The sequence below is a fragment of the Macrotis lagotis genome, chromosome 7 (genome assembly GCF_037893015.1).
Source record: "Macrotis lagotis isolate mMagLag1 chromosome 7, bilby.v1.9.chrom.fasta, whole genome shotgun sequence".
NCBI lineage: Eukaryota > Metazoa > Chordata > Mammalia > Peramelemorphia > Peramelidae > Macrotis > Macrotis lagotis.
In genome coordinates this window covers 119,349,379-119,376,752 of record NC_133664.1, presented here as the reverse complement: position 1 = coordinate 119,376,752, position 27,374 = coordinate 119,349,379, and the positions used below count along the sequence as shown (strand labels likewise).

General features: G+C 35.9%; 1 protein-coding gene across 11 annotated transcripts in view; it reads left to right on the top strand.

Moving 5' to 3' along the window:
• MKLN1 (muskelin 1) overlaps nt 1–27,374 on the top strand; it is a 377,184-nt gene that overhangs the window by 223,781 nt on the left and 126,029 nt on the right. For all 11 annotated transcript variants that reach the window (XR_012470079.1, XM_074193675.1, XM_074193674.1 and 8 more), the window contains 2 exons: nt 11,025–11,102; nt 13,282–13,347. Coding sequence is in view for 10 of the 11 variants with exons in the window: in XM_074193675.1 (XP_074049776.1) it covers nt 11,025–11,102; nt 13,282–13,347 (144 nt within the window). In the remaining variant the exon portion in view is untranslated. The remainder of the gene's footprint in view (nt 1–11,024; nt 11,103–13,281; nt 13,348–27,374) is intronic.

The window sequence follows — 27,374 nt, the reverse complement described above, 5'->3', positions numbered from 1 at the left end:
AGCTTTTAGAGAGTGAATGCTGTGAGTTGATTAAATCCTGGGTTAACTGTCTTTTATTGTATTTTCATAAAATGATATCCTATTCATGCCTTCTCATCCAATTGCTCTTCTAGTTGTACCTTTTATTGTAGCAAAAATCTTGAGCCTGCTTGTGTCTTCATATTTTCTGTTTGTTCTCATCTTCCTGATTATAGATTCATGGCTCTTCTAAAATTGCAGAAAGTGAGACATTCGTATTTGTAGTTTTAAACAAGGTTTATTCCTAACGATTCATTTATTTATTTATCTATTCATTCATTTATTTTTGTTTGGTTTTGTTTTATTGTTTTCAAGACAGTGGGATTAAGTGACTTGCTGCCCAAGGCCACACAGCAAGGTAATTATTAAATGTCTGAGATGTTTCACATTTTCTTCTCATTTTTCATTTTTTTTTGGTTTTGAAGTAAATGAATCCTGGTTTCTCGTAAATTCATCAATCTCCCTGAGTTTTGTCTGAAAGATTTGTTTTCCTCAGAGAGCTTTCTTATCTCTTTTTCCATCTGGCCCATTCTGCTTTTTAAAGCATTTTTCTCCTCAATAACTTTTTGAACTGTTTTATCCATTTGACCTAAGCTGGCTTTTAGCATGCTATTTTCCTTCAGCATTTTTTTGGATTTCCTTGACTAGGCTGCTGACTTCATTTTCATGTTTTTCCTGCATCTCTCTCTCTCTCATTTCTTTTCCCAGTTTTTCTTCTAACTCCCTCATTTGATTTTCAGAGTCTTTTTTGAGCTCTGTCATAGCCTGAGCCCAGTTTCTGTTTTTTTATTGGAGTCTTTCATTGGGAAAGTTACTAGAGAATTATTTCTATCTTCACCTTATTTTCTGTTTCTAATAGCTCTTCAGTTTTCATTTATGATGTTTTGAAATACAGTTCAGGTCCCTTTTGGATCATGGAAACTTATCAAGAGCCACATCACTCAACAGAAATTTGTCAAGGGCCACATATAGAGTTCAACAATTTTAAAACGATTTTTTCTTTAATTGTTTATTAGTTTTGCTTTTATCTGTTTATGTGTTTCTACCCCCTCTTTTTCTTCTCAGTCAAGTAGATTTCTCTCTTCTTCCCTTCTTATTAGTCGTTTTTATTGTTAACTGTTTTTTAATCTTAGATGACTTTTCATGACCCCATAGCACATCAGACCCTTCTCTCCTCCTCTATCTCTCCAAGTCCGTCCAAGTTCATATTCGTTGTTTCCATGACATTATCTAAGTCATCCTCAGCTGTCCCCTGCTCCATTTGTCTTCAGGCTTTCCCAACATCAAGGTCTTTTCCATTGACTTCCATTTTCTCATGGTGTGGCCAAAGTATTTAAACTTCAGCTTTGACCTTTCACTCATAAGACTGAATTAATTTATTTATTGACTAATCTCCTTTCTCTCCAGGGGACTTTCAAAAGTCTTCTCCAGCACAACACTTGAAAGTATTGATTCTGACATTACTACTAGAAAAACTATAGCTTTGACCATATGGACCTTTGTTGTTAAGGTGCTATCTCTGTCTAAATTCGTCATAGCTTTTCTTCCAAGGAGCAAGTGTCATGACTGTAGTCACCACCTGTAGTGAGCTTTGAACCCAAGAATATAAAATCTGATAGTACTTCCATTTCTTCTCCCTCTGCTTGCTAGTCCTTCAGTTTTTAAATTTAATTTTTATGCCCCTTTCCTACAAGGATTTGTTTTACTTTCTTCATTATTTATTTTCTCTTTCTGTTACTTTAGACATTTTCTGATCCATGACCCCTGTAGTCATCTGATCTTTCCCTTTTTTCTCTTTTCTTCAAACCATCAAAGCTTCCAAATTATCTATTGGAAGGTTTCTCTTGGTGCCTTGTAGGGCTTATCCTGTGGATTTCCTTTTTCATTGTACCTCACTCTTAGAACAAAGCCAATTATTGCAAGATTTGGAGAAGATGCTTTCCTTCGTAGGGCTCTCTCCATCACTGATTTATACTGTCTTGTTGCCTTTTTTCCCTTCATCTGCCTGAGATGCTCTCTGTGTCCATGTCTTTTTGACACTCTTCCAGCTACCAGTTGCCTTGCAACTTCCTCCTCTCAAGACAAGTAGACTTTTCAAGCACTAAATCCTTCAAACCTCGTCTAGTATAAGCTCTTCATTTACAGTCACTTGTAAGAATATTCTTCTCTGGAACCCGTTCCCTCCTGCAGAGTATGTACTCATACTCCCCTCAAGTTTTTCTCCCCTATGCACACTTTAGGCACTTCTCTTTCTGAGACCACCTGAAGTCACCTTCCTCTCTTTGCTGTGACTTTATTTGACCCAGATAACCTTTCATTCCCTACTATCCTTTGTTCTCCTTTCCTTTCATGTATGCTCCTATATGCTATTGTAGTTGCACAAAAGAAGCCTAATAGGCAATATGTTACTAGGTTCTGTCCATTATGATCTGCCTCTTCATTATTAGGTCAACCAAATTTCTACCTTCATATATCCTTCCCCCTTCTCTCTTTCGATTCCTTACATTTAAGAAGACCTTTCTTTCTGATCTATTCTCTCTTCCTACATTTGTTTTTGGGGGGTGTTTGGGAAGCAACTGATTTCCTTCAGTTCTGATTTTCTTTCTAAAAATGTTTCAAACTCTTCCTTTTTACTGAACATCTATCTTTTATCCACTGTAGTTTCCAGATTTGCAGCATATGCCAATCTGGGTTATATCCTTTTTTTTTTTTTTTATTTTAGATTTTTGCAAGCCAAATGGGATTAAGTGGCTTGCCCATGGCCACACAGCTAGGTAATTATTAAGTGTCTGAGACTGGATTTGAACCCAGGTAATCCTGACTCCAAGGCCGGTGCTTTATCCACTGTGCCACCTAGCTGCCCCTAATCTGGGTTATACCATAAGATTGAGTGTCTTTTAGAACACATTATTCCATTCCTTCACCATTCTTCCGTACATGGGTGTGCAAACCTTTTAGGTCTTCTGGGCCACTTTACTCAACAGAAATTCACTGCTCAACAGAAATTCATTAAGAGCTGCATTGCCCAACAGAAACTTGTCAAGGGCCACATATAGAATTTAATATTTATTTATGACTATATTATAACCCACATTAACAATTAGTATAATAAAATATAATAAATTATAATAAAATAATAACTATAATATATTTGAACAAAAATAAGAACATGCCATCTTTAATGGGAACACTGAACCTGCCATTTTTGTTTTTTGTTTTAGGTCTTTTGCAAGCCAAATGTGATTAAGTGGCTTGCCCAAGGCCACACAACTATGTAATTATTTAATGTCTGAGGCCAGATTTGAACTCAGGTATTCCTAACTCCAGGGCCGGTGCTCTATCCACTGTGCCACCTAGTGCCCCATTAGCCAGCCTTTTCAATACTACCAGTGCATCTCTATCTAGTTTAATAGAAGTTATAGCAATACAAAGAATATCTTTTTTTATTTAGGGTTTTTTTTTTTTTTTTTTTTTTTTGCAAGGGAGTGGGGTTAAGTGGCTCGCCCAAAGGCCACACAGCTAGGTAATTATTAAGTTTCTGAGGCTGCATTTGAATTCAGGTACTCCTGACTTCAGGGCTGATGCTCTATCCATTCTGCCACCTAGCTGCCCCAAAGATACTTGTGTGTAATTTTTGTTCCATTTTTACTTTTTGTAGGCTTTATAAAGGAAAAAAGTTGTCCACAAAAATACTCAAAAAAAAAAATCAATGAACTTGTCTGTTGGAATTATGCCATGTAACATTTTTAAAATAAAGATTCTAATTCCTGTATACATTTTTTTGTTAAAAGCAACAAGAAAAAAATTTATGTGGTGTAATGTTACTGTTATGAATAAGTTGTATATTAGGTTATGGTTAAGCTAGTCTGATTTTGGGCGGGGAGCCATGAGGGGAGCCATGAATGAACTTTGTGGTCTTTGAGGGTAACCTAGAGTTGGACATTTGTGGGTGTGGAATAGTCTTGCATTATTTGAATGTCATTTCCTTTGTATTTGAAGATTTTTCTCCTAATGTCTAGCAGAATTAACTTTTGAATTGAATTGTTATATTTAACCATTCTTTGCAGAATTGCAGTTTTTCTTTTTCTTTTCTTTCTGAAAATGATCTATGAATTCTTTCACTTGAAATTTCATCTTTGATGTTTAGAAGTTCTGCGCAATTCTCTTCAATTTTTTCTTCATTATAGTGTTAAATTTTTTTGGGGGGGTGGGGATCCTGTTGTGTTTTTCTCAGAGACCTCTACATATCCTGGTTTCAGGATCTGTTTTGTCTATATTGTGTTCATATTTTTATTAATGTTGATATTTTTTAGCCTCTCCTCTTCTGTGTATTTGAATTCCCTTCAGGGTATTTGAATTCCCTAACTTTTGTTCTCTCTTTTGTTTCTCTCTCTTTTTTTTTAATTTATTTTTATTAAAGGTATTATTTGACTTTTACAATATTACCCCCAATCTTACTTCCCTCCCTCCCCCACAGAAAACACTTTGTCAGTCTTTACTTTCTTTCCATGTTGTACCTTGATCTGAATTGAGTGTGATGAGACAGAAATCATATCCTTAAAGAAGAGACAAGAAGTCTAAGAGGTAACAGCATCAAACAATAAGATATCTGTGTTTTTTTTTTTTCTAAATTAAAGGGAATAGTCCTTGAACTTTGTTCAGACTCCACAGCTCCTTATCTGGATACAGATGACACTCTCCTTTGCAGACAGCTCAAAATTGTTCCCGATTGTGGCACTGATGGAATAAGCAAGTCCTTCAAGGTTGAACATCACTCCCATGTTGCTGTTAGGGTATACAGTGTTTTTCTGGTTCTGCTCATCTCGCTAAGCATCAGTTCATGCAAATCCCTCCAGGCTTCCCTGAAATCCCATCCCTCCTGGTTTCTAATAGAACAACAGTGTTCCATGACATACATATATTACAGTTTGCTAAGCCATTCCCCAGTTGAAGGACATGTACTTGATTTCCAATTTTTTGCCACCACAAATAGGGCTGCTATGAATATTTTTGTACAAGTGATGTTTTTACCCTTTTTCATCATCTCTTCAGGATATAGACCCAGTAGTGGTATTGCTGGGTCAAAGGGTATGTATATTTTTGTTGCCCTTTGTGCATAATTCCAAAAAGCTCTCCAGAAGGGTTGGATGAGTTCACAGTTCCACCAACAGTGTAATAGTGTCCCAGATTTTCCCACATCCCTTCCAACAATGATCATTATCCTTCCTGGTCATATTGGCCAATCTGAGAGGTGTGAGGTGGTACCTCAGAGAAGCTTTAATTTGCATTTCTCTAATAATTAATGATTTAGAGCATTTTTTTCATATGGCTGTGCATTACTTTGATCTCCTCATCTGTAATTTGCCTTTGCATATCCTTTGACCATTTGTCAATTGGGGAATGGCTTTTTGTTTTAAAAATATGACTCAGTTCTCTGTAAATTTTAGAAATGAGTCCTTTGTCAGAATCATTAGTTGTGAAGATTGTTTCCCAGTTTACTACATTTCTTTTAATCTTGGTTACATTGGTTTTTATCTGTGCAAAAGCTTTTTAATTTAATGTAATCAAAATCATCTAATTGGTTTTTGGTGATGTTCTCCAACTCTTCCTTAGTCATAAACTGTTCCCCTTTCCATAGATCTGACAGGTAGACTAGTCCTTGATCTTCTAATTTGCTTATAGTATTGTTTTTTACGTCTATGTTTCTGTAACCATTTGGATCTTATCTTGGTAAAAGGTGTGAGGTGTTGGTCTAATCTAAGTTTCTTCCATACTAACTCCCAATTTTCCCAGCAATTTTTATCAAAGAGGGAGTTTTTATCCCAATGGCCAGACTCTTTGGGTTTATCAAACAGCAGATTACTATAATCCTCTCCTGCTTTTACACCCAGTCTATTCCACTGATCCACCACTCTATTTCTTAGCCAATACCAAACAGTTTTGATGACTGATGCTTTATAATATAATTTTAGATCGGGTAGGGCTAAGCCATCTTCTTTTGCACTTTTTTTCATTAAGCTCCTGGCAATTATTTTTCCATATGAATTTACTTAAAATTTTTTCTAACTCATTAAAGTTATTTTTGGAATTTTGATTGGTAGGGCACTAAACAAATAGTTTAGTTTTGGTAGAATTGTCATTTTTATTATATTAGCTCTACCTATCCATGAGCAGTTGATATTTGCCCAGTTATTTAAATCTGATTTAATTTGTGTGAGAAGTGTTTTATAATTGTTTTCAAAAAGTTTCTGAGTCTGTCTTGGCAAATATAGACTCCCAAATATTTTATATTGTTTGAGGTTACTTTGAATGGGATTTCTCTTTCTAGCCCTTACTGCTGTATCTTGCTAAACATATATAGAAAAGTTGAGGATTCATGAGGGTTTATTTTATAACTTGCAACTTTGCTAAAATTGCTAATTGTTTGCAGTAGTTTTTTGGATGATTTCTTGGGATTCTCTAGGTAGACCATTATGTCATTTGCAAAGAGAGTTTTGTCTCTTCTTTCCCAATTCTAATTCCTTCAATTTCTTTTTCTTCTCTAATTGCTGAAGCTAACATTTCTAATACAATATTGAATAGTAGTGGTGATAATGGACACCCTTGTTTCACCCCTGATCTTATTGGGAATGCCTTTAGCCTCTCCCCATTGAATATAATGCTTGTTGATGGTTTCAGATAGATACTGCTAATTATTCTAAGGAACAGTCCATTTATTCCTACTTTCTCTAGTGTTTTTAATAGGAATTGATGATGTATTTTGTCAAAAGCTTTTTCAGCATCTCTTGATATGATCATATAATTTTTTTTTAAAGGTTTATTTTTTTTTTAGGTTTATTTTATTTTATTTTTTTGCAAGGCAATGGGATTAAGTGCCTTGCCCAAGGCCACACAGCTAAGTAGTTATTAAGTGTCTGAGGCCAGATTTGAACTCAGGTACTCCTGACTCCAGGGCAGCACTCTATCCACTGCACCACTTAGCTGCCCCGATCATATAATTTCTGATAGGTTTGTTATTGATATAATTGAGTATACTAACAGTTTTCCTAATATTGAACCAACCCTGCATCCCTGGAATAAATCCTACTTGATCATAATGTATTATCCTCGTGATAACTTGTAATCGTTTTGCTAAGATTTTATTTAGGATTTTTGCGTCTATATTCATCAGGGAGATAGGTCTATAATTTTCTTTCTCTTTTTTAACTCTTCCTGGTTTAGGTAACAGCACCATATTGGTTTCATAGAAAGAGTTAGGCAGAGTTCCGTCTTTCACTATTTTTCCAAAGAGTTTATATAGATTTGGAACGAGTTGTTCCTTAAATGTTTTGTAGAATTCACTTGTGAATCCATCAGGCCCTTTTCTCTCTTGAGGCTTAACATTGCAAATTCAAGTTTTTCTATTCTGCTTAATATTTTTATTGTGAATGACATGAATTCTTTTTTCAAACCATTCACATATACTGTATTATGGTTGCATGTTCTCAATTTCCACAGGATCTTCTTTCTCATCAGTTGCTGAATTATTATAGTATTTATTCATAGCTTCCCAAACTTACTTATTTAAATCTAAGGTCATATTTCCTCCTATTCTTCCTGTTGACTTTTCTGTTTAATTTCAGTCTTTGAAATTTCTTGAAATTCTTTGAAATTTCTTTGAAATTTCTTCTTCCCTTAAATTTTGTTACTTTCAGGTTCTTTTTTCCATTTTTATTTTCCTTATTTTTTATTTCCTGATTTCCTCCCTCTAATTATGATCTGTGTGAAATTCATAGTACACCTGCCTATATCTCTAACCCAGAGATAATGACCTGGTGATATAGGGAGTAGACTAAAGGATCTTCTGAGAACCTTTCCAGTGATCTATATGTGTATGTTAAGAGTGTCCTGTACCTTTTTTTTTTTTTTTATCACATTTGGCAATGCTTCTGTTTGGATATAATTTGTGAGTAACCGTAAGTTTCCCCCTGCCCTCCTGGTTCTCTGTCCTTTCTCTTGGGCTTGGTGGAGTGCTCCACAGCTCTCCACTCACACATTTTCCTTTCCTGGTGGCCTGGTACTAGGTTTAGAACCTGTTTTTCTCTGGTACCTGCAGTGCATTGCTTTGTAGCTTTGGTGGATCTGGGCTGCATTCCTTGACAGGCTTTTACTTCTAAAGCCAGAATAGATTTTCACTGCCTAGATTTTAAATCTTCATGGTACTGGTAAGAGGGTAGGCACAAAAGGACAACAAAAATCAACATACCCTTGGATCCAGCAATACCACTAATGGGCCTATACTCTATACCCCTATACCCTGTACCCTAAAAACGTCACTTGTACAAAAATATTCATAGCAGCCCTGTTTGTGGTGGCAAAGAATTGGAAATTAAGTAAATATCCTTCATTTGGGGATTGGCTTAGCAAACTGTGGTATATGTATGTCATGGAACACTATTCTATTAGAAACCAGAAGGGATGGGAATTCAGGGAAGCCTGGAGGGATTTGCATGAACTGATTTTGCGCAAGATGAGCAGAACCAGAATAACATTGTACACTCTAACAGTAACATGGGGGTGATGATCAACCTTGATGGACTTGCTCATTCTGTCGGTGCAATAATCACGGACAATTTGGGGATGTCTGCGATGGAGAATATCTTCTGTATCCAGAGAAAGAACTGTGGATTTTTGAACAAAGATCAAGGGCCATTACCTGTAATTTAGAAAAAAATAAATTGATATCTTATTGTCTGATCTTGCTATCTTTTATCCTTTTTGTTTCTTTCTTAAGGATATGATTTCTCTCTTGTCACATTCAATTTGCATCAGTGTATACCATGGAAACAATGCAAAGACTGGCAAATTGCCTTTTGTAGGGGATGGGCCGAGGGAAGTAAGATTGGTTGAAAATTGTACAACTCAAAATAAATAAAATCTTAAAACAATAAAATATCAATTAAATTAAAAAAAAAAGAGGGTAGGGGCATGGTGGTGTAGAAATGGAATTTGATGTAGAACAGTGCTGTGTTTTTGAGTGTGCCAGTGCAGCCTTCTTGGTAATATGGAAGATTAGGAAGGGTTCTAAATGAGCTCAGGGTCAGTGAGCTATAGTTCCTAGGTTGTGCTTTTTAAAAAAAAAAACTTTTGCAGTCTTGATATCTCAGACTGGGGAAAAATCTCTGAAGTTGCTTTATCTTGAGTGAATAATTTCTCTTTTGGAGAGGTTTGAGAGGTTGTAGGAATGTATGAAAATGTTTAGTCTGCCATCTTTTTGTTCATGTGACCTGAAAGTGTGGCAACTTGTTATTCTTGCATAAATTAAAAAAGGTTTCTTTTTCATTCTCATTCACTCCTCCTCTGCTTGTTTTCTACTTGGCTGACCAGAAGTCTTTCTCACTTTTATTTCTCCCATTAACAAGGATTGAATTAGATCAGGGATTCATATTTTTTTTGTCTTTAGTTTTTTCAGAGCAGTGGGGTTAAGTGACTTGTTCAGTGCCACACAGCTAGGTAATTATTAAGAATTTGAGGCCGGATGTGACTTCAGGTCCTCTTAACTCCAGGGCTAGTGCTCTATCCACTGTGTCACCTCGCTGCCCCTACCTAGATCAGGGATTCTTAACCTGAGGTCCATTAATTTATCTTTATGATGTTTTGATATTACCATATTTCACTATAATGATTTCCTTTGTAATTCTTTGTATTTTATTTCAGAATTTGAAAATATTCTCAGAATGGTTCTGTCTCCATGTTTTATCACACTGTCAAAGGGACAGTGAAACAAAAAGAGTTTAAGAACTTGGATTAGATGATCTGTTAAAATTACTTTGAGTTTGGATTCTATGCTTTATGTTGCTTATTTTTATTTCACTTTCTTTTTAAAATGTTATAGGTATTGATTGGTCTTCTCTTAGAGGATTATATGTAGAATTCTAGATTCTGCAGGATTCAAAGTCAGAAGTCATTATTGTTCATCTAGTTGAATAAATCTCAGTTTAGAGTTTAAAAAAATCATGAACCATGGAGGAAAAGTAACTTTCAGAAGGTCACATCAGTAATAAATAATGTTAATAAAAATCACTCAGAAGTCTTAACTATTGGATTTGGAGTCAGAACTATTGGATTTCAGTTCAAATTCTGGTTCTATTGTATATAATCCCTGGAAGTTTGGTCAAGATCTGTAACCTGTCTGAACCTCATTTTCTTTGCCTCTAAAGTAGGATCTCTGAATCCCTTTCCATTTCTAATTCAGTGAACCTTTTGTTGCTTTCTGTCCAAAGTATCCCATACTTTTTTTTTTTTACAGGTGGCAATTTTTCTTGTTTGGATGTAACCTGTGCCTTGATTAGAAAAGAATCTATATTAGAAATGATATAAGGGATGTGAGAAGTTGCAATAAAATATCTGAATGAGATTTGTCCAGTATTTTTGGTGTGCCCTCCACATCCCCATGAATTCGTAGATTACATTTATGTTAGAGTAACAATCATTTTAAAACTTAATCTGGGTGTCTCTTGAAAATAGGGTATTTATTCAGATTATCCATAATTGTTTTTCTTTTTCTTTTTTCCTTTTGAAATTCTAAGCATAATACTTCCCCCGCCCATTTGTATCTATCTCTTCCTTCAGAATGGCTATGTTAGACCGTTTTGCTATTTGATCATACTTGTGCTTTTCCTCCTAATTTAAATGTCGCAACATGTTTGTAACTAACAGGTGCCACAATAATGAGATACATACCAACTTTGATATAAGCTGCCACTCAAAGAAAGTTTTTGAATGATTATGGCACCTAATGTAGTACCATTTTATTTGGGATGACTTGGAAAGTGAAATGAGACATATTTTGTGAAAATATGCCACTAAATTGACTGGCATGTTATATGTCTTATATTATGTATTCCTGGGAAGAAAATCTTGAATAGCAATTTTGCTTAATGCAGGCTTAGAAAAATCTTGTCTTTTCCGTTACAATAACCCAAAAGTATAAGCAAGTAAAGAGTTATTTTTTTTTATATTTGCAGATGGTTTGTTCAATCAATATATCAGTCAACAGGAATATAAGCCACGGTGGAGTCAGATTATCCCCAAAAGCACCAAAGGTGAGTCAGACATTTCAGAATTTAAATGCTTTTCTTTAATGTAACTGCCTCTGCAGCTTTACCATGTTAGGAAAACCTTGAACATAAATAGTAGATTTTTTAATGACAAGGGCAAAGAAGGATACTTACCTTCTTTCCCTTGTGCTTAGCCAAGTATGTTGTACTTTTTAAAACTAGTAAAGGATTTGTTTAAAGTATTTTTGAGGCATTGCTATACCAATGTATATATATATTCATTTTAACCCATATTACAAACACTTTCTTCAGACTACTAGAATATAGGAGTAACACAGACAAATTAAATTCATAGACTGTACAAAAATATTCATTAAGCTTTTTTTTCCTTATTCATATCTGTGCCAATCCTATAACAAAATTTAGAAAAAACTAACCATTTGAAGTTTTATGTACTTTATCTTTTGTTGACTCTTTTCAGTATCGGGAGATGAATTTTTAAAAACTGGTCAATAGAAAAGAGGGAGAGAAGCAAGTTTGTTGTGAATCATCAGTCTTGAGTAGATTTTGTCTTTGACTCTTTTCAGTTATCTATGTTATTTCTCAGGAGTTATAAACTGATATGTCATCCCTCTGCCCATTACCTCAGTGGTGTGGATGAGAAACACATGTAATCACTAAGAAGCTGAAGCTGGGTAATCTTGTTAAATAATATAGAACCCTAAGCTTTCAGCTTCCTAGTCAAGCCAGGATATTCGACACTGTAATCTCTTGACTCATTGAAGTAGAAATTGTGCCTTTATCCATATTAGATTGAATTTATTGAAATTAGATATAAAAATACATGTAGTGAATAGTAGTACTCTTTGCTCTTCTAATTGAGAAATAGTTGTCCTTTTAACGTGTTTAACCTTGCTTTATTGCCTTTTTATTGATTTGTTTATTGATAATCTTCTTTTGACATGATATTCATTTTTGAATGTATCTTTTCTTCCCCTATTACCCAGCAAGTCATGTATTTTTTCAACTCTTCTCTGGGGCCAAGTTTGGTCAATATAATTATGATGCTCTTTTTTTGTTTTTTCCTTTTCCTTGACATTGTTTTCATGATGTATTGCTTTCCTAATTCTGCTTATTGTACTTTATATCAGCACATGTAAAGTTTCCCAACTTTCTCTGAATTCTCTATATTTATTTATCATAGTTCAGTAGCATTCTTTTATATTTATGGCACTTTGTTCAGCTATTCCCTAATAAATGGAATGCCTTTTGTTTTTTACATTACCTCCTTTCCCAGTTATGCTATTCTCCTTTGACCTACTGTGATTTCCTCAGGGGAAAATATTTCAGGGAATATGTCCCAGTAAACTATGGAGAACATAAAAATCAGAGTGGAACAAGTTCATCATTTTACATCTTACTTTTCAAATAATTAAGTATATGATGATGTTTTGATATCATTGCTAAGCCAAGATGAGTTCTAGTGACTAAAGAAAAGTCACCTGTAACAAACACACAGTTAATCATTAAACCTATTTATCTTAGCTTTATGTAGGATCTGCTAAAGTTAGCTTCTTTCTGTTAGCTTAGTCTTTGAGAACCTAAAGGCATCTTCACACCATAATAAGGTAATTGTCTATGACTTCATTTGAAGACTAATAAAATCAAGCATAATTCTTAAATTGTTGGTGGAATAGAATAGTGAATTTTTTTTGCCACCAAATTAAGGTGTTGTTGATTAAATATTCAGAGCATTTATCTTTATAATATTTTGGTTTCAGTAGTTACTGTACTGTTCTGAAAAGTTTAAAATTTGTTCCCTTTAAAAAAAATCCATGAAACCCGGTTATAGACAGTTCATAGTGACAGTGAGAGATAATTATAATTATGTTGTTATTTTTTCACTTTTATTTTGACTGTAGAATTTGACCCTAGTTTTGGAGGACTGAATACTTGTCTGCTGTATCATAGAATGGATCTTAAATAAATAGAAAACGACTTCTTGTTATATTATTATCTTGAAAGTAGATGATTAGTGAATCTCAAGGTAACAGCCTCATCTTGATTTTTTTTTGTGTACTATTCCTATGTGGAGTGTTAATAAGGAAACAGTGTCAGAAAATTTCTATAATGTATTGTTTATAGCTGCTTATAAAAAGAATTCTTTGTTTTAAAATCAAGTGAAAAAGATTTTTCACATTGTTGATTCTACTTATCATCTTAGGTGATGGAGAAGATAGCAGACCAGGAATGAGAGGTGGACACCAAATGGTTATCGATGTTCAAACAGGTAAGCATTATTTCTGGATAGAAAAAATTTATTGAAAGTCAGTTAGCTTTTAATATGTTAATTTCATCAAGATGCAGAAGTACTGTAGACATGACCTAATTGAGAACTAAAGAAGAAACTTATATAAAGAAGAAACAGCTATAAAAATAAGTATTGCCTTTAAAGAAATTTACCTTGGGAGATTTTATCTTGTTTCTATTTTTTTTTTTTGGTTGGGTTTTCATGACAATGTGGTAAAGAGAAGGGTTGTATGTTGCTTTTAATACAGTGAGATGGAAATTATTAAAAGGAAGGCATTGGATCAAGGGATCTTAATACATTTATAAGAAATGAATGTACGTTTGGTGGTCTTAGTTTATTTTCAAGTATACTTCATGTTTATCTTTTCATATTGAAGAACCTTATACTCAGGGTGTTTGTTTAACTTGTGTTTCTTCAGTCTGTGGTAATGAAAGTAGGTTGAGGTCTGTAATGTTTTAATGCTTCAGAATTTTCAGTTTGATATTACCGTCTTGAAAAGAAAATAACATCAGACACTTATGATGATGGTATTTTATTATTTGAATTTTGAAAAGTCTCATTTGGGCAGTTGAATGTGGCCAATAATACATTCAAGTAGTATTTTGCTTTTTGCATGATATGTGTATATATACATACATATATTTGTACTGGGTTCAGTTATTCACTTAATCTTTCTTATAACCTTTTTTAATTGAAATTTTGTTTTTTCAATCATATGCATTTCAGCATTCATCCATTTGCAAAATTATGATTTCTACATTTTTCTACCACCCTCCCTTCCCTCCCCCCCTCCCTATGGTGGCAAACAGTCTGATAAAATTGTACATGTACATTCATGATTTACATGTTAGTCATGTTGTGAAAGAGGAATTAGAGTTAAGAGGGGGGGAAAAGCCATCTGATAACTTTTAGAAAATTACTTTCTGACAGTTCATGTAGGTAAAGAATAGCCAACATTTAGATAATCCTTTAACATTTTCAAAGTGATCTTGTTTGATCCTCACACCAACCCTTGGAACAGGTGCTGTCATTAACCCCATTTCAGAAATGAGCAGACTGAAGTAGACAGTGGCGATGTGACCTGCCCAGGACCACACTGCTGATCAGTATCTAATGCTACCACTTAGCATATTATCTTGTAGAATATTTGAGTCTGGAAATCTTCCTTCATTTCTAATCAGATTTTTTTTTTTTTAAGAAGCAGAAGCTCAACTTGAACTTTGTATTTTAAAATTATGGTATGGATTTTTTATCATATTTATTTTATTTGCTGTGTTTGGTCTCTGGGATACCAGAAATATGACTGAGTATTTATATGTATACCCAGTTAACACAAAAACACTGCAGATGCTTCTGGTAGCAAAGGTAAAAGGAAGGTACCCGAGAAATCCCACATCATCACCATCTCTTGACTTCTTAACCTCTACTGTGAACGTTACCTGCTCACAGATGTCCTTAGCTTTCTGACATGTGCTTCTAATATTGGCCTTTTTGAAAGACAAATTACTGTAGGTTGGCAGGGGCTTCAATACACAGATTGCTAGACTTGGAATCAGAAACACTTGAATTACTAGCTGTGTGGCCCAATAAAATGCATCTTTTACTTGAAACTTTATCAATCCTTCTTAAATCTAGTGTCTTCCCTTTGGGAATTATTTGTTATTTTCCCAGTATGTAGCTTTGTATATGATTGTATGTTGTCTCCCCACTGGGTTATGAACTCCTTGAGGACAGGGACTATCTTCTCCTTTTTATTACCTTGCAAGTACAGTGCCTGGCAAATAGTAGACATTTAATGTTTATTGATTGATTGATTGATTTGAAGGAAGCCAGGAGATAGAATAAAAGAGGCAAAGCTTTCCAGGTTTGGGAAAATGCCTGGAGCCAAGGGATGAAGTGTCTTGTTCCTGGAACTTCCAGGAGGCCAGTGTTACTGAACTGAAGAATGGTCAGGAGGAAAATGTAAAAAGACTGGAAGCGATTGGGGAAACTGTTGTGAATGGTTTTGAATGCAGAGCATTTTTACTTGATTGTGGAGTTTATTGAATATGAGGGTTCCATGGTCAGATCTATGCTTTAAGAAAGTAACTTTGGGGCTGGATAGAGGATGGATTGGAGTGAGACAAGACTTGAAACTGAGAAACCCCACTAGGGAACTTTTGCAGTAATCTAGGAATGAAATTTGAGGTGCTGTTCCTGGGTGATTGGGTGCAGTATCAGAAGAGGCAAGGAGGGATGTATTTGAGAGATATAGCAAAACTGAAATTCACAGACCTTGAAAAAGTTGTATAAAGGTGAGGGATAGATAATAAAGACTCAAAGTGGGGCAGCTACATAGTGCAGTGAATAGAGCCTCTACCCTGGAGTCAGGAGGACTTGATTTCATATCCAACCTCAGACACTTAGCTGGGAGACCTTGGGGCAAATCACTTAACCCCCATTGCCTTATAGAAACAAAACAAGCAAACAAAATAAGGAGTCAAAGTTGACACCTAGGGGGTGAGCTTGAGGGGCTGGGAAGATGGTGTTGCCCCTGACAATAATGGGAAAGTTAGAGAGGGGAGAGGTTGTAGAAGAAGAGAAAATGAGTTGATTTTTATATGTTGAGTATTAGATATCTGAAAGACAATTGAAAGTCTGAGACGGGAGGGCAATAGATTGGAATAGGATAGGTAGATGATTATCCGCATAGAAACAATTATGAAATTCACAAGAACTGATGATGATCACTAAGGGATATAGAAAAGCTTTAAAAGGTCTAGGATTCCTGTGGCTAGAAGGTGTGACCTGGATGATGATCTAGTAAAGGAGACTGAGAAGGATGCATTAGACTTGTCAGAGTGATTCAAGAAAAAGTGACACCCTGAAAACTTATAGAGAAGAATATCAAGATAGGAAAAAACGCACTGTATTTGCCAACAAATTTCTTTGTTAACTTTGGAGAGTGGAGTTTTAGTATGATGATAAGGTCAGAAGTCACATTGTAAGGGGTCAAGAAGAGACATATTCATATTCACTCTGTATTAGGTATATTTACTTTGTAATGACTGCTGCCCTCTGGTTTATAATCTAAAAAATTTTCTGGTAAATTACTTTAGAGAACAAATGTTATGAAGAGTCTAAAGAAGATTATTTACATAAAGGGGATGGATACAGAGATGGTTGGTGAGAGTTTAGAATGCTTTCATCTGTGGAATGACATTGAATTAGACTTTACCAGGATGGTTAAGGATACAGCAAACAAAGAGGAAAGGGAGGCACTCCTGACACAGGGAATAATAAAAATGAAGAGAGATGAATAGAACACAAAGATTGTGGTTTGGCCAGAGCATAAACAAGAAAATGGGTACCAAATTGTGGGGGCCTTGAATTCCAGGCAAAAATGTTGAAACATTATTAAGAAATTTGGAACCATTAAGGATTTTTTTTTTACAGATAAGTGATAAGATCAAACTTATGCATAAGGGAGATTAATCTAGCAATAATATCAAGGTGGTTTGGAGGTGAGAGCTGTGGAGTTTTTGGCAGTATTTTAGGCAAGTGGTAATGAAATGCATTTCTTGGGTGGGGGCTGTTGATGAGTAAAGAATAAGGTGACATTTCATTGAAATGGGAGTGAGAAGGAAGAGTTAACAGTATCACCAATGTTTGAAACTTGGGAAACTACATAAACTGTTCTGACACTTGGTAGAAATAATATAGTCAGAAGAAGTTAATTCTGAGGAAAAGATAATAAACTTCATTTTATTTAGGTTGAGTTTGAAGACCTGGTGGTGAGATCATCTACTCAGAGTTATCCTATAGACAGTAGAGGTAAAAGTTTGGAGTTTAGATGAATGGTTAGTGAAAGAGATACAGATGTAGAAATCAAATATATTAGAATCAGCAACTTTTGGCGGGGGGGGGGGGGGGATGTTACAGTTCCTAAAGATTGACTCCTTATTTCTTTGAAATTTCACACTGTACAAACTTAGTTTTTATTTAATTATTTGGTCTGCAGTTGTGATTCCTTTGGTGTAATGAACTTTACGGTTTATCTCTGCCAGACCCTTAATATATCATACATAAATTTTGTCACATTAAATTCAATCAGACTGAATTAGCAGAGTCAGTTTGCCCAAGATGTAGGCTGGTATTTGGAATTCTGCTCTTGTAAAATGGCTAGTAGCTTAATCCTGGTTTCTACTGATACTTGATTGTGCCATGGAACTTCCTTAATCTGTTTCTAGGTAGGGAAAACTGAATTTGAAGTCTACAAAATCACGAATGAAGTGGTTAATAGTTTAGAAATTGACAGAATTGGGAAGTATCATCATTTCCTTTTTTCTTTCAGCATTTTATTCTGGTTCAGTGTTTATGCTCTTCTCTGACAGCATAGGTCCAATTTTAGGGGGCATTTTTGGAGTTTCTTCTCTCTGAGCTTGGATGTTTGTGGTTCACAATAGCTTTCCCATATAACATTTGTATTTCTACAAAGTGATAGGTGGATTTCAAGCACTTTGGAAATGGTAGCTGTGCCTGTTCCCTGGCTTAGCAGAGGAAGTTGCTCGATTTCATATCCATGTTCTGAAGTGGTAAAGTTTTTTTTCCACTTAACAAATCCTAAAATATATTTGTAATACTCATTTTTTCTTCCATTTCAGATTCTTTATTGAGTCATTTGTTTGATTAATATTTTATAGGAAGAGACTTTTTGTTATTTTAGAAGTAATAAATGTTCAAAACTGTATTGGGTGCAGACAATTAGAAGTATAATGTTGTTGACCTAACTTAAAATATTTGGAAAGGGTGGCAGAATTAGTGATATGGTTCTATAACTTATATTCCTTTAAGATAAAGAAATTTGTACTACCCACAGATAAATTTTATTATTGAGAAGGTTTAAAGTTGGCAAGTGAAACCAAAACATAGATATTAGAGGGGATGACATAGGAAATTTTGATTTGGCATCCTCACCAAATTCCTTTATCCCTTTCATGGGCTCTAAAGGCAACTATTTAAGAAGGGATATTATATGAATCCCATAATTTGTGTTGCAATTTAAAGATTTTTCTGGGTGTAGAATTCAGGAAGAAATGACAGGGCCATTCAATTCTACTTCACATCTGGACAAATACAATCATTTATTTTGAATAAGTATTGGAATCTGTGTCCATAGTCACTATCTTTTTGGCATTCCAGCCAAAAACTGAACTGTTTCTGGCCATCCATTGAAAACTGTGTGAACGCTAGTTTGTTTTTGAGCAAGGTCAGTACACATTGCATTGCTGTACATCTTTTGGGGATGGGGGACAAATTCTGAGAACACATTGAGGTTGTACTTAACTTGACTTTAGATCTTTGTGAATAGATTATATTAATAGATATGTTTTTAATAGGTTGATTTTTTTTCTTTTTTTTTTTTTGGAGTGAATCCATTTTTATGCTGTCATGTGCTTTGATCTTTAAACCTTGCAATGGTTTTTTAGCTTTCCTTTTCACTTTTACTTCAGATACATGTTTCGAAGACTCCAGTGGTTATTTTTGCTTCTGAATTGGTTTGGGTCTTAAATTAAATAATGCTTTATAGCTTTTTGTTATTTTGGGGACAGCATCTGGTGCTTTCTCTGTTTAATTTGGCTTTAGATCAGAACCAGAAGGGTTTTTGATTTTTTTCTCTAAAAGTCCTCCTATTACTGACTTAAAAGGAGTTTAAAAGGAGGATTTATCTTGTTAAAACTTGATTTTTATACATTTATATGCCACAGCCCTGCCTGCTTTTGTCTTAACATTTTGTTAAGACATTTTGTCTAAATATTAGGTCCATCTTGGATGTATCAAAGACAGTATATATATATATATATATACATATATATATATATTATAATAGAGTTTCATGTTTATTACAATAGGCATTCTGATACAGTGGAAAGAGTACTGGACTTTGAAGTAGACCTAGATGTGTTGAGGAACCTAATTCTGACCTTTATAAGTTACATTTGCTAAGGTGTTTTTATTATGAGCAAGTCTATGAGCCTAAACTTTCTCTTCTGGAGTAAGGGGTTGTTGTGAAGAAAGTATTGTAAAGAACTTAAAGCATTATATGAATACAAATTAACTGTTGTCAGTGACAAGAATGTAAGATTTTGTGCCATGTACCCTTAAGATAACGTTTGAGGGAAAGTGCTAGCAAAACTTTAAAAAATATGTATTCACATTATTTCACCTAAAATGTTCAAGTTATTTTTAGGATAGTCTCATGAATTACTTATGACTTAGGATATCTAGTCAACTTTTTCTCAGCTAGAAAGATTAAAAATTGAAGAACTTTAGTTACTCAATCAAGGGGATTTGTTATTCTAATACTAGAGCTTTTATCTTCTGGCTGAATATTTTGTCACTGGATTTTTAGGTTTCTCAGGCAGGGAAGTTTTCAATAAGCTGACTTCTTCCCAGGTAGAATCAAACCTTGTGACTCTTTTTAAAAAGCATTTATCATTTATATTCTTACTTTCTAAAACAAAATATTACAGGTGCTCACTGAGTACTAGATGTATAGTTGAAAAGAGCCTCAGGGGCTTTTTCATCTATTCCTGTCATTTTACTTAGGTGGAACTGAATGACTTGCTCCAAGTCACATGGGTGTGGCCCCCTTGGTGAAATTCGAACCTTGGTCTAGGTAGTTCTGGAGATAGTCTTAAATTTCACTTTTATATGTATTTTATATATTCTAAATACATATTTGCTATTACCTTCTTTTTTGAACAGTGACCAAAGCTATATTATTAGATCATTAGATTAAGGAAGTTAGTGTATGTATAGTTTATTAAGCAAATGAACAAAGCTTTAAGGACCAAGAATTAACTGTATTATAGTAATTATTAGGAAGATTATTCTGCTTTCAACAATCATTCTAAATGGACAGCCATTTTTCCTGTTTGTTTTTTTCTTATACTGATAACTTTCACTTTTTTGTGTACAAGTTTGAATTTAGTGTTACTTTTGGAAAGGAAAGAAAATCACACGAAAAAATCTTTTAGTAAAGTTACTTTAAAAAAATCTAGGAAAACTAGAGGTGATTGCATAACTGTGCTTTATTGCACAAGAGTGGTGTTGGGATTTATTGCTCAGTGGATTCTTCAACACTTAGCAATAATATTGGGAGCAGCCAGGTGATACAGTGGATAGAGCATTGGTCCTGGAGTCAGGAGGAGCCGAGTTCAAATATGACCTCAAACCCTTAATAATAACTTAACTGTGTGATCTTGGGCAAGTCAACATAACCTCATTGCCTTGCAAGAACAAAAAAAAAAACCCTTAGCAATAGTGTTTGCTCTTTTCAGAATTACATACTGAGTCAAATAAATGCAAAGTCCTTGTTCATACTATTGGAAACTGATAAAAGCTGAGTAAGCTGATGTCAATTTATTTGAAATTATTCAAATTATTCAAAATTTTTAAGTAGTAATTACTTCCCAGTTGTTCTCACATGTGTTTTTCCTGGTTACATTTTTTTTAAAGAAAGATTTTATTTTGAATTTTACAATTTTTCCTCTATTCTTGCTTCCTTCCCCCTATCCCCCACAGAAGGCAGTCTGTAGGCTTTGCATTATTTCCATGGTATACATTATTCTCAGTTGAGTGTGATGAGAGAGAAATTGTATCCTTAAAGAAGAAAAATAAAGTATAAGAGATAGCAAAATTGCATAACAAGATAACAGCGCCCCCCCCCCCCCAACTTTAAGGTAATAGTTTTTGGTCTTTGTTCAAACTCCACAATTCTCTCTCTGGATACTGATGGTATTCTCCATCGCAGATAACCCAAAATTGTCCCTAATTGTCGCACTGATGGAATGAGCAAGTCCATCGAGGTTGATCATCACCCCCATGTTGCTGTTAGTGTGTACAGTGTTTTTTTGGCTCTGCTCATCTCACTCAGCATCAGTTCATGCAATTCCTTCTATGCTTCCCTGAATTCCCATCCCTCTTGGTTTCTTTTTCTTTTTTTTAAGGTTTTTTTTTTTTTTCAAGGCAAATGGGGTTAAGTGGCTTGCCCAAGGCCACACGGCTAGGTAATTATTAAATGTCTGAGACCTGATTTGAACCCAGGTACTACTGACTCCAGGGCTGGTGCTTTATCCACTGCGCCACCTAGCTGCCCCCCTTTCTGGTTTCTAATAGAATACTAGTGTTCCATCACATACATACACCACAGTTTGTTAAGCCATTCCCCATTTGAAGGAAATTCACTTAATTTCCAATTCTTTACCACCATAAACAAAGCTGCTATGAATATTTTTGTCCAAGTGATGTTTGTACCCTTTTTCATAATCTCTTCAGGGTATAGAACCTATAGTGGTATTGCTGGATCAAAGGGTATTACACCCTTTGGGTGTAATTCCAAATTGCTCTCTCTGGTTACATTATTGAACAATATTTAATTTTTAATTATTTTAACTAATAGTAGTAGAGATTGATACAATCCTACTAACGGAAAAGCTATAACAAAAAGCTTACTGTTGCATGAATTTTCCTTTTAGAAATTTTTAAGAATTTTTTTTGAGGTTTGGTAGAGTAAACTATCCAAGGGGAATCCAAACTTAGAATATTTGGGAAACAATATGTTATTCTTTTCATCTTTAAATGTCTATTAGATTTGTTTATTATAATTCCTACACCTTGTCTCTTTACCCTTAGATCATTTGTGTTGGTGATGTGTAGGTTGAATAGACAGGAGGAAAAAGCAGTGTTCAGACTGTTGCTTTGGGGAAGAATAATTTCTTTTGTATATCAAAGGTATGATATTGACTATTTAAATATCCCCTGTTCTGTGTAGTTCTTTGCGTGATTTCCCATTGCAATTTAGAATGTACAGAAAGAAGCTTTTTTTTTGGTCTAGACTTACTTTATTTTTTTATTTTATTCATTTATGTATTTTCACATTACTGTAAAAGTCTTGTTGCCAAAGTAAACACAATCCCCCTCTTCCTACATAGAGAAACCTTAAGAAAAATGAAGTGAGAGGAAAAAAGTATACTTCAGATTGTGTTTAGATACAAAAAGCTTTGTATCTGGGATGGATCACATTCTTCATCAGAAGTCCATCAGAGAAGATGCTTCAATTTTTTCCTCCCAAAATTGCTATTGCTAGTTGTATTTCCCTCCATACTGTGCCCCACCCCATTCTATTCCCTCTCTCCTTTCACCTAGTCTCTTTTCAAAAGTGTGCTGTATCTGACTACCCTCTCTTCTGTCACCTACACCCCCCTACCCTCCCCTTTTCCCCTTTTTTGTATCTCTTTCCTCTCCTTTTTTCCTCTAGGGTAAGATACATTTCCATACCCAAATGAATGTTTATGTTATTCCTTCTCCAAGGCACTTCTGATGAGAGCAAGGTTCCCTCATTCCCCCTAACTTCCCCCTCTTCCACTACATTGCAAAAGTTTTTTCCTTGCCTCTTTCATGTGAAATAACTTAACCCCATTCCACCTCTCCTTTCCCTTTCTTCCAGTACATTTTTCTTCCCCATTAACTCCATCTTTCTAATATCTTGCACCTTCAAATTCAAATGTCTCCTGTACCTTGCCTATATACATACACACACACACACGCACACGCACATGCACACACATACACTTCTTCCAACTGCCCTAATAAATGAGAAGGTTCATATGAATTATCAGTATATTCTTCCCATGCAGAAATACAAGCAGTTTAACAGCATTTAAGTCCCTCATAATTTGCCCTTTCTGTTCACTCTTTCTGTGTTTCACCTGAGTCTTGTACTTGAAAATCAAACTTTCTGTTCAAGCTCTGGTTTTTTCATCAGGAAAGCGTGAAAGTTCCCTATTTCATTCAGTTTTGCTGGATACTTGATTCTCAGTTGTATTCCAAGCTTTTCTGCCTTCTGGAATATTATATTCTAAGCTTTATGAGTCCATAAAGTATACGCTGCTAAATCCTGTGTAATCTTGACTGTAGCTCCATGATATATGAATTGTTTCTTTCCTGACTGCCTATAATATTTTCTCTTTAAATTGGGACCAGACCTTGAGAGGTCTGGAATTTGACTAAAATGTGCCTAGGAGTTTTTTGGGGGGGATCTCTTTTAGGAGGCGATGGGTGAATTCCCTCAATTTCTATTTTAGCCTCTGCTTCTAGGATATCAGGGCAATTTTCCTGGAGAATTTCTTCCAATATTCTTTGTGAATTCCCGGTCATGGCTTTCAGGTTGCGCAGTAATTTTTTAAATCATCTCTCCAAGATCTGTTCTCTGGGTCAGTTGTTTTTTCTTTTTTCTTTTTTTTTGTTTTTTTTTTCTTTATTTTTTTATTCTCATTTTGTACAAATGGTTTTTTTTTTACATTAATAAAATATACTTGTTTACAAGTAAACAAAATACCCCTCCTCCCATGAATATAGATAGACTTGCTTGGGCGAAAAAGTAAAGGGGAGAGAAAAATTAAAATAAAAAAAATAATAGTAATAATTGTAGGTATGGCCAGGTGGCGCAATGGACGAAGCACCAGCCCTGGAGCCAAGAGCACCCGAGTCCATATCCAGCCTCGTAAACCCAATAATCACCCAGCTATGTGACATGCAAGCTACCCGATCCCCACTGCCCTGCAAAAACCAACAAGAAAGAAAAAAAAGACCCAAAATAAAATAAAATAGTAATAATAGTAGGGGTGGTTGGGTGGCAGACAGAGCATTGGCCCTTGAGCCAGGAGCACCTGGGTCCAAATCCGGCCCCAGACACCGAAAGTCACCCTGCTATGTGGCCCCAGGCAGGCCACCCAGCCCCACTTGCCCTGCACCCTCTCCCAAATAATAATAACAAAAAATGTGCTTCAGTCTTTGTTTCAAAACCATCAGCTCTGTCATGGGTGGATCACATTCTTTATGATAAGTCCATCACAAAAGTTACTTCCATATTTTTCCAAGGTTGCCATTGCTGATCGCAACTCCCTCCTTTCTTATTTCTCCACTACCATGTACTATATTTTCTCTCTCCTTTCACTCTGACTCTGCTGTAGGGTCGCTGAGTGGCACAGCAGACAGATCCCTGGTCCTGGGGCCAAGAAGCCCTGAGCCCCCATACCACCCCTTAGGCCCAGCATCAACCTGGCCCTATGGTCCTGGGCAGGCCATCCAATCCCAGCCCCTTGCAAGAAGTAAAAAATAAAACGTGTTATATCTGACCGCTCTCCCTCCATGGTCCATCCTCTCCTCCTTTATTCACATCCCCCACCCCTTCCCCCTGCTCCCCCCTCCTTCTTACTCCAGTTGTCTATACCCCATTGAGTATATATGCTGTTTCCTCTCCTAGCCACCTCTGATGAGAGCAAAGGTTCCCTCATTCCCCCTTGCCTCCCCCCTTCCATATCATTGCAATAGCTCATTATAATAAAAAAAAATCTTATTTTGTGAAATATTTTGGACTATTCCCCCTCTCCTTTTTCTTTCTCCCATTCCATTTCCCTTTTTTCCTATTGACTCCATTTTTACACCATATTTTATCTTCGAATTCAGCTTTCTCCTGTGCTTCAACTATAAAAGCTCCCTCTACCTGCTCTATTAACTGAAATGGTTCATATGAATATTATCAGTATCATTTTTCTATACATGCAGCTCATCCTCATTAAGTCCCTTATATTTCCCCCCTCTCCTCCAGTCTCCATGTTTCACCTGAGTCCTGTATTTGAAGATCAAACCTTCTGTTCAGCTCTGGCCATTCCAAAAGGAACCTTTGAAATTCCCCTGGTTGATTGAAAGTCCATCTGTTTCCCTGGAAGAGGACATTCAGCCTTGCTGGGTAGTTCATTCTTGGCTGCATTCTAAGCTCTTTTGCCTTCCGGTATATTGTATTCCAAGCCCTATGAGCTTCCAATGTAGTTGCTGCTAAGTCCTGTGTGATCCTGACTGCAGCTCCACAATATTTGAACTGTGTCCTTCTGGCTGCTTGTAATATTTTCTCTTTGACTTAGGAGTTCTGGAACTTGGCTATAATATTCCTGGGTGTTGATTTTTGGGGATCTCTTTTTTGGGGGGATCAGTGGATTCTCTCCATTTCTATTTTGCCCTCTGCTTCTAGAATATCAGGGCAATTTTCCTGTAGTAATTCTTTGAAAATGATGTCAAGGCTCTTTTCCTGATCATGAATTTCAGGTATTCCAATAATTTTCAAATTATTTTTCCTAAGTCTGTTTTCCATATCAGTTGTTTTTTCAATGAGATATTTCACATTTTCTTCTAATTTTTCATTTTTTTGGTTTTGAAGTATCCAGTCCTGATTTCTGGTAAATTCATCAATCTCCCTGAATTCTATTCTTTGTCTGAAGGATTTGTTCTCCTCAGAGAGTTTTCTTATTTCTTTTTCCATCTGGCCAATTTTGCTTTTTAAAGCATTCTTCTCCTCAATAACTTTTTGAACTGTTTTATCCATTTGACCCAAGCTGGTTTTTAGCATGCTATTTTCTTCAGCATTTTTTTGGATTTCCTTGACTAAGCTGCTGACTTCATTTTCATGATTTTTCTGCATCTCTCTCCTTTCTTTTCCCAGTTTTTCTTCCAACTCCCTCATTTGATTTTCAAAGTCTTTTTTGAGCTCTATCATAGCCTGAGCCCAATTTCTGTTTTTATTGGAGTCTTTAGATGCAGGAGCTTGTGCTTCCTCATCTTCAGACTGAGTATTTTGATCCTTCTTGGGCTCATTTGCAAAATATTTCTCAATGGTCTTCCTCTTGTTTCTTTGCTTGTTCATTTTCCCAGCCTAAGCCTGTTTTTTTGGGTGCTTCCTGAGTTTTTGGGACACTCCCACAAGGATCTCAGTGTATGAGGCTCTGTCTTCCCTCCTGGTCTGTGAATGACCATAAGCGCCCCCCTCTGCCATGGGGCTGAGGTGGGGGGGCCCTCCTGTTCTGTGGGGGGCCTGGACTGGGATCAGGATCTGAATGTGGTCAGAGCCCCAGAGTCCTGTTCCAGGGGCAGAGGACAGAGCTCTGCTGTCTCTCTTCACTCCCCTCCCTCAGCTCAGTGGGCTCATGCCCTGGGGGCTCCTGCTTACTGGCTCCGCCTGCTTCTGTTTCCAGGTCTGGGCTCCTGAAAGACCAGGCTGCTCCCTGTGTGCCCTGAGGGCTGGGCTCCACGTGCTTGCTCTGGCAGAGGTCCCCTGCTGTTCCCCCACTTTGTGCCGGTGCTCCCCTGGGTGCAGCTCAGGAGATTCCCCCACTCGCAGCAGCAGCTCCCAGTGCCCTGGGCCTGCCTCCAGGAGGCTGAGGTTCTTTTGCTCTGGTGGGCCACCCCTCCGACGGGGGGAGCAGAGCCTTTCTGCTCTTTTCCAGGTTACCTTGAGTAGGAGAACTGCCTTACTGGGTCCCTCTGTGGGTTCTGTCTCTTGACAGTTTAGTTAAGAGTCCTTAGTTTATGAGTTTTATTGGAGAGCTCCTAAGACTGGATCCCTTCATGTCGCCATCTTGGCTCCGCCCCCAGTTGTTTTTTCAATGAGATATTTCGCGTTTTTTTCTAGTTTTTCATTCTTTTGGTTTTTTTTTTATTGTTTCTTGATTTCTCACAAAGTCATCAGCTTCCTTTATAAAGCTCCATTCTACATTTGAAGGGATTATTATTTTCTTCAGAGAGCTTTTGTATCTCGTTTTCCATCTGGCCAATTCTGCTTTTTAAAGCATTCTCCTCATTGGTCTTTTGGACTCATTTTCTGTTTGACCTAAAGTGGTTTTTATTTTTTTATTTATTTTTTATTTTTTATTTTATTCAGTGGCTCCTTCAAGCTTACTTGGTTTTCATCTTTTTCCTGCTGGCCTTTCATTTCTCTTTCCAATTTTTCCTCTCCCTTTATTACTTGATTTTTCAGAATCTTTTTTTTTTCAAAATCTTTTTTTGAGCTCAATAGCCTGAGACAATTTTTATTTTTCTTAAGAGGCTTTGTGTACAGAAGATTTGACTTTGTCATCTTTTGAGTGTGTGTTTTGCTCCTCCACAGGACCAAAGTAATTGTCTAAGGTCAG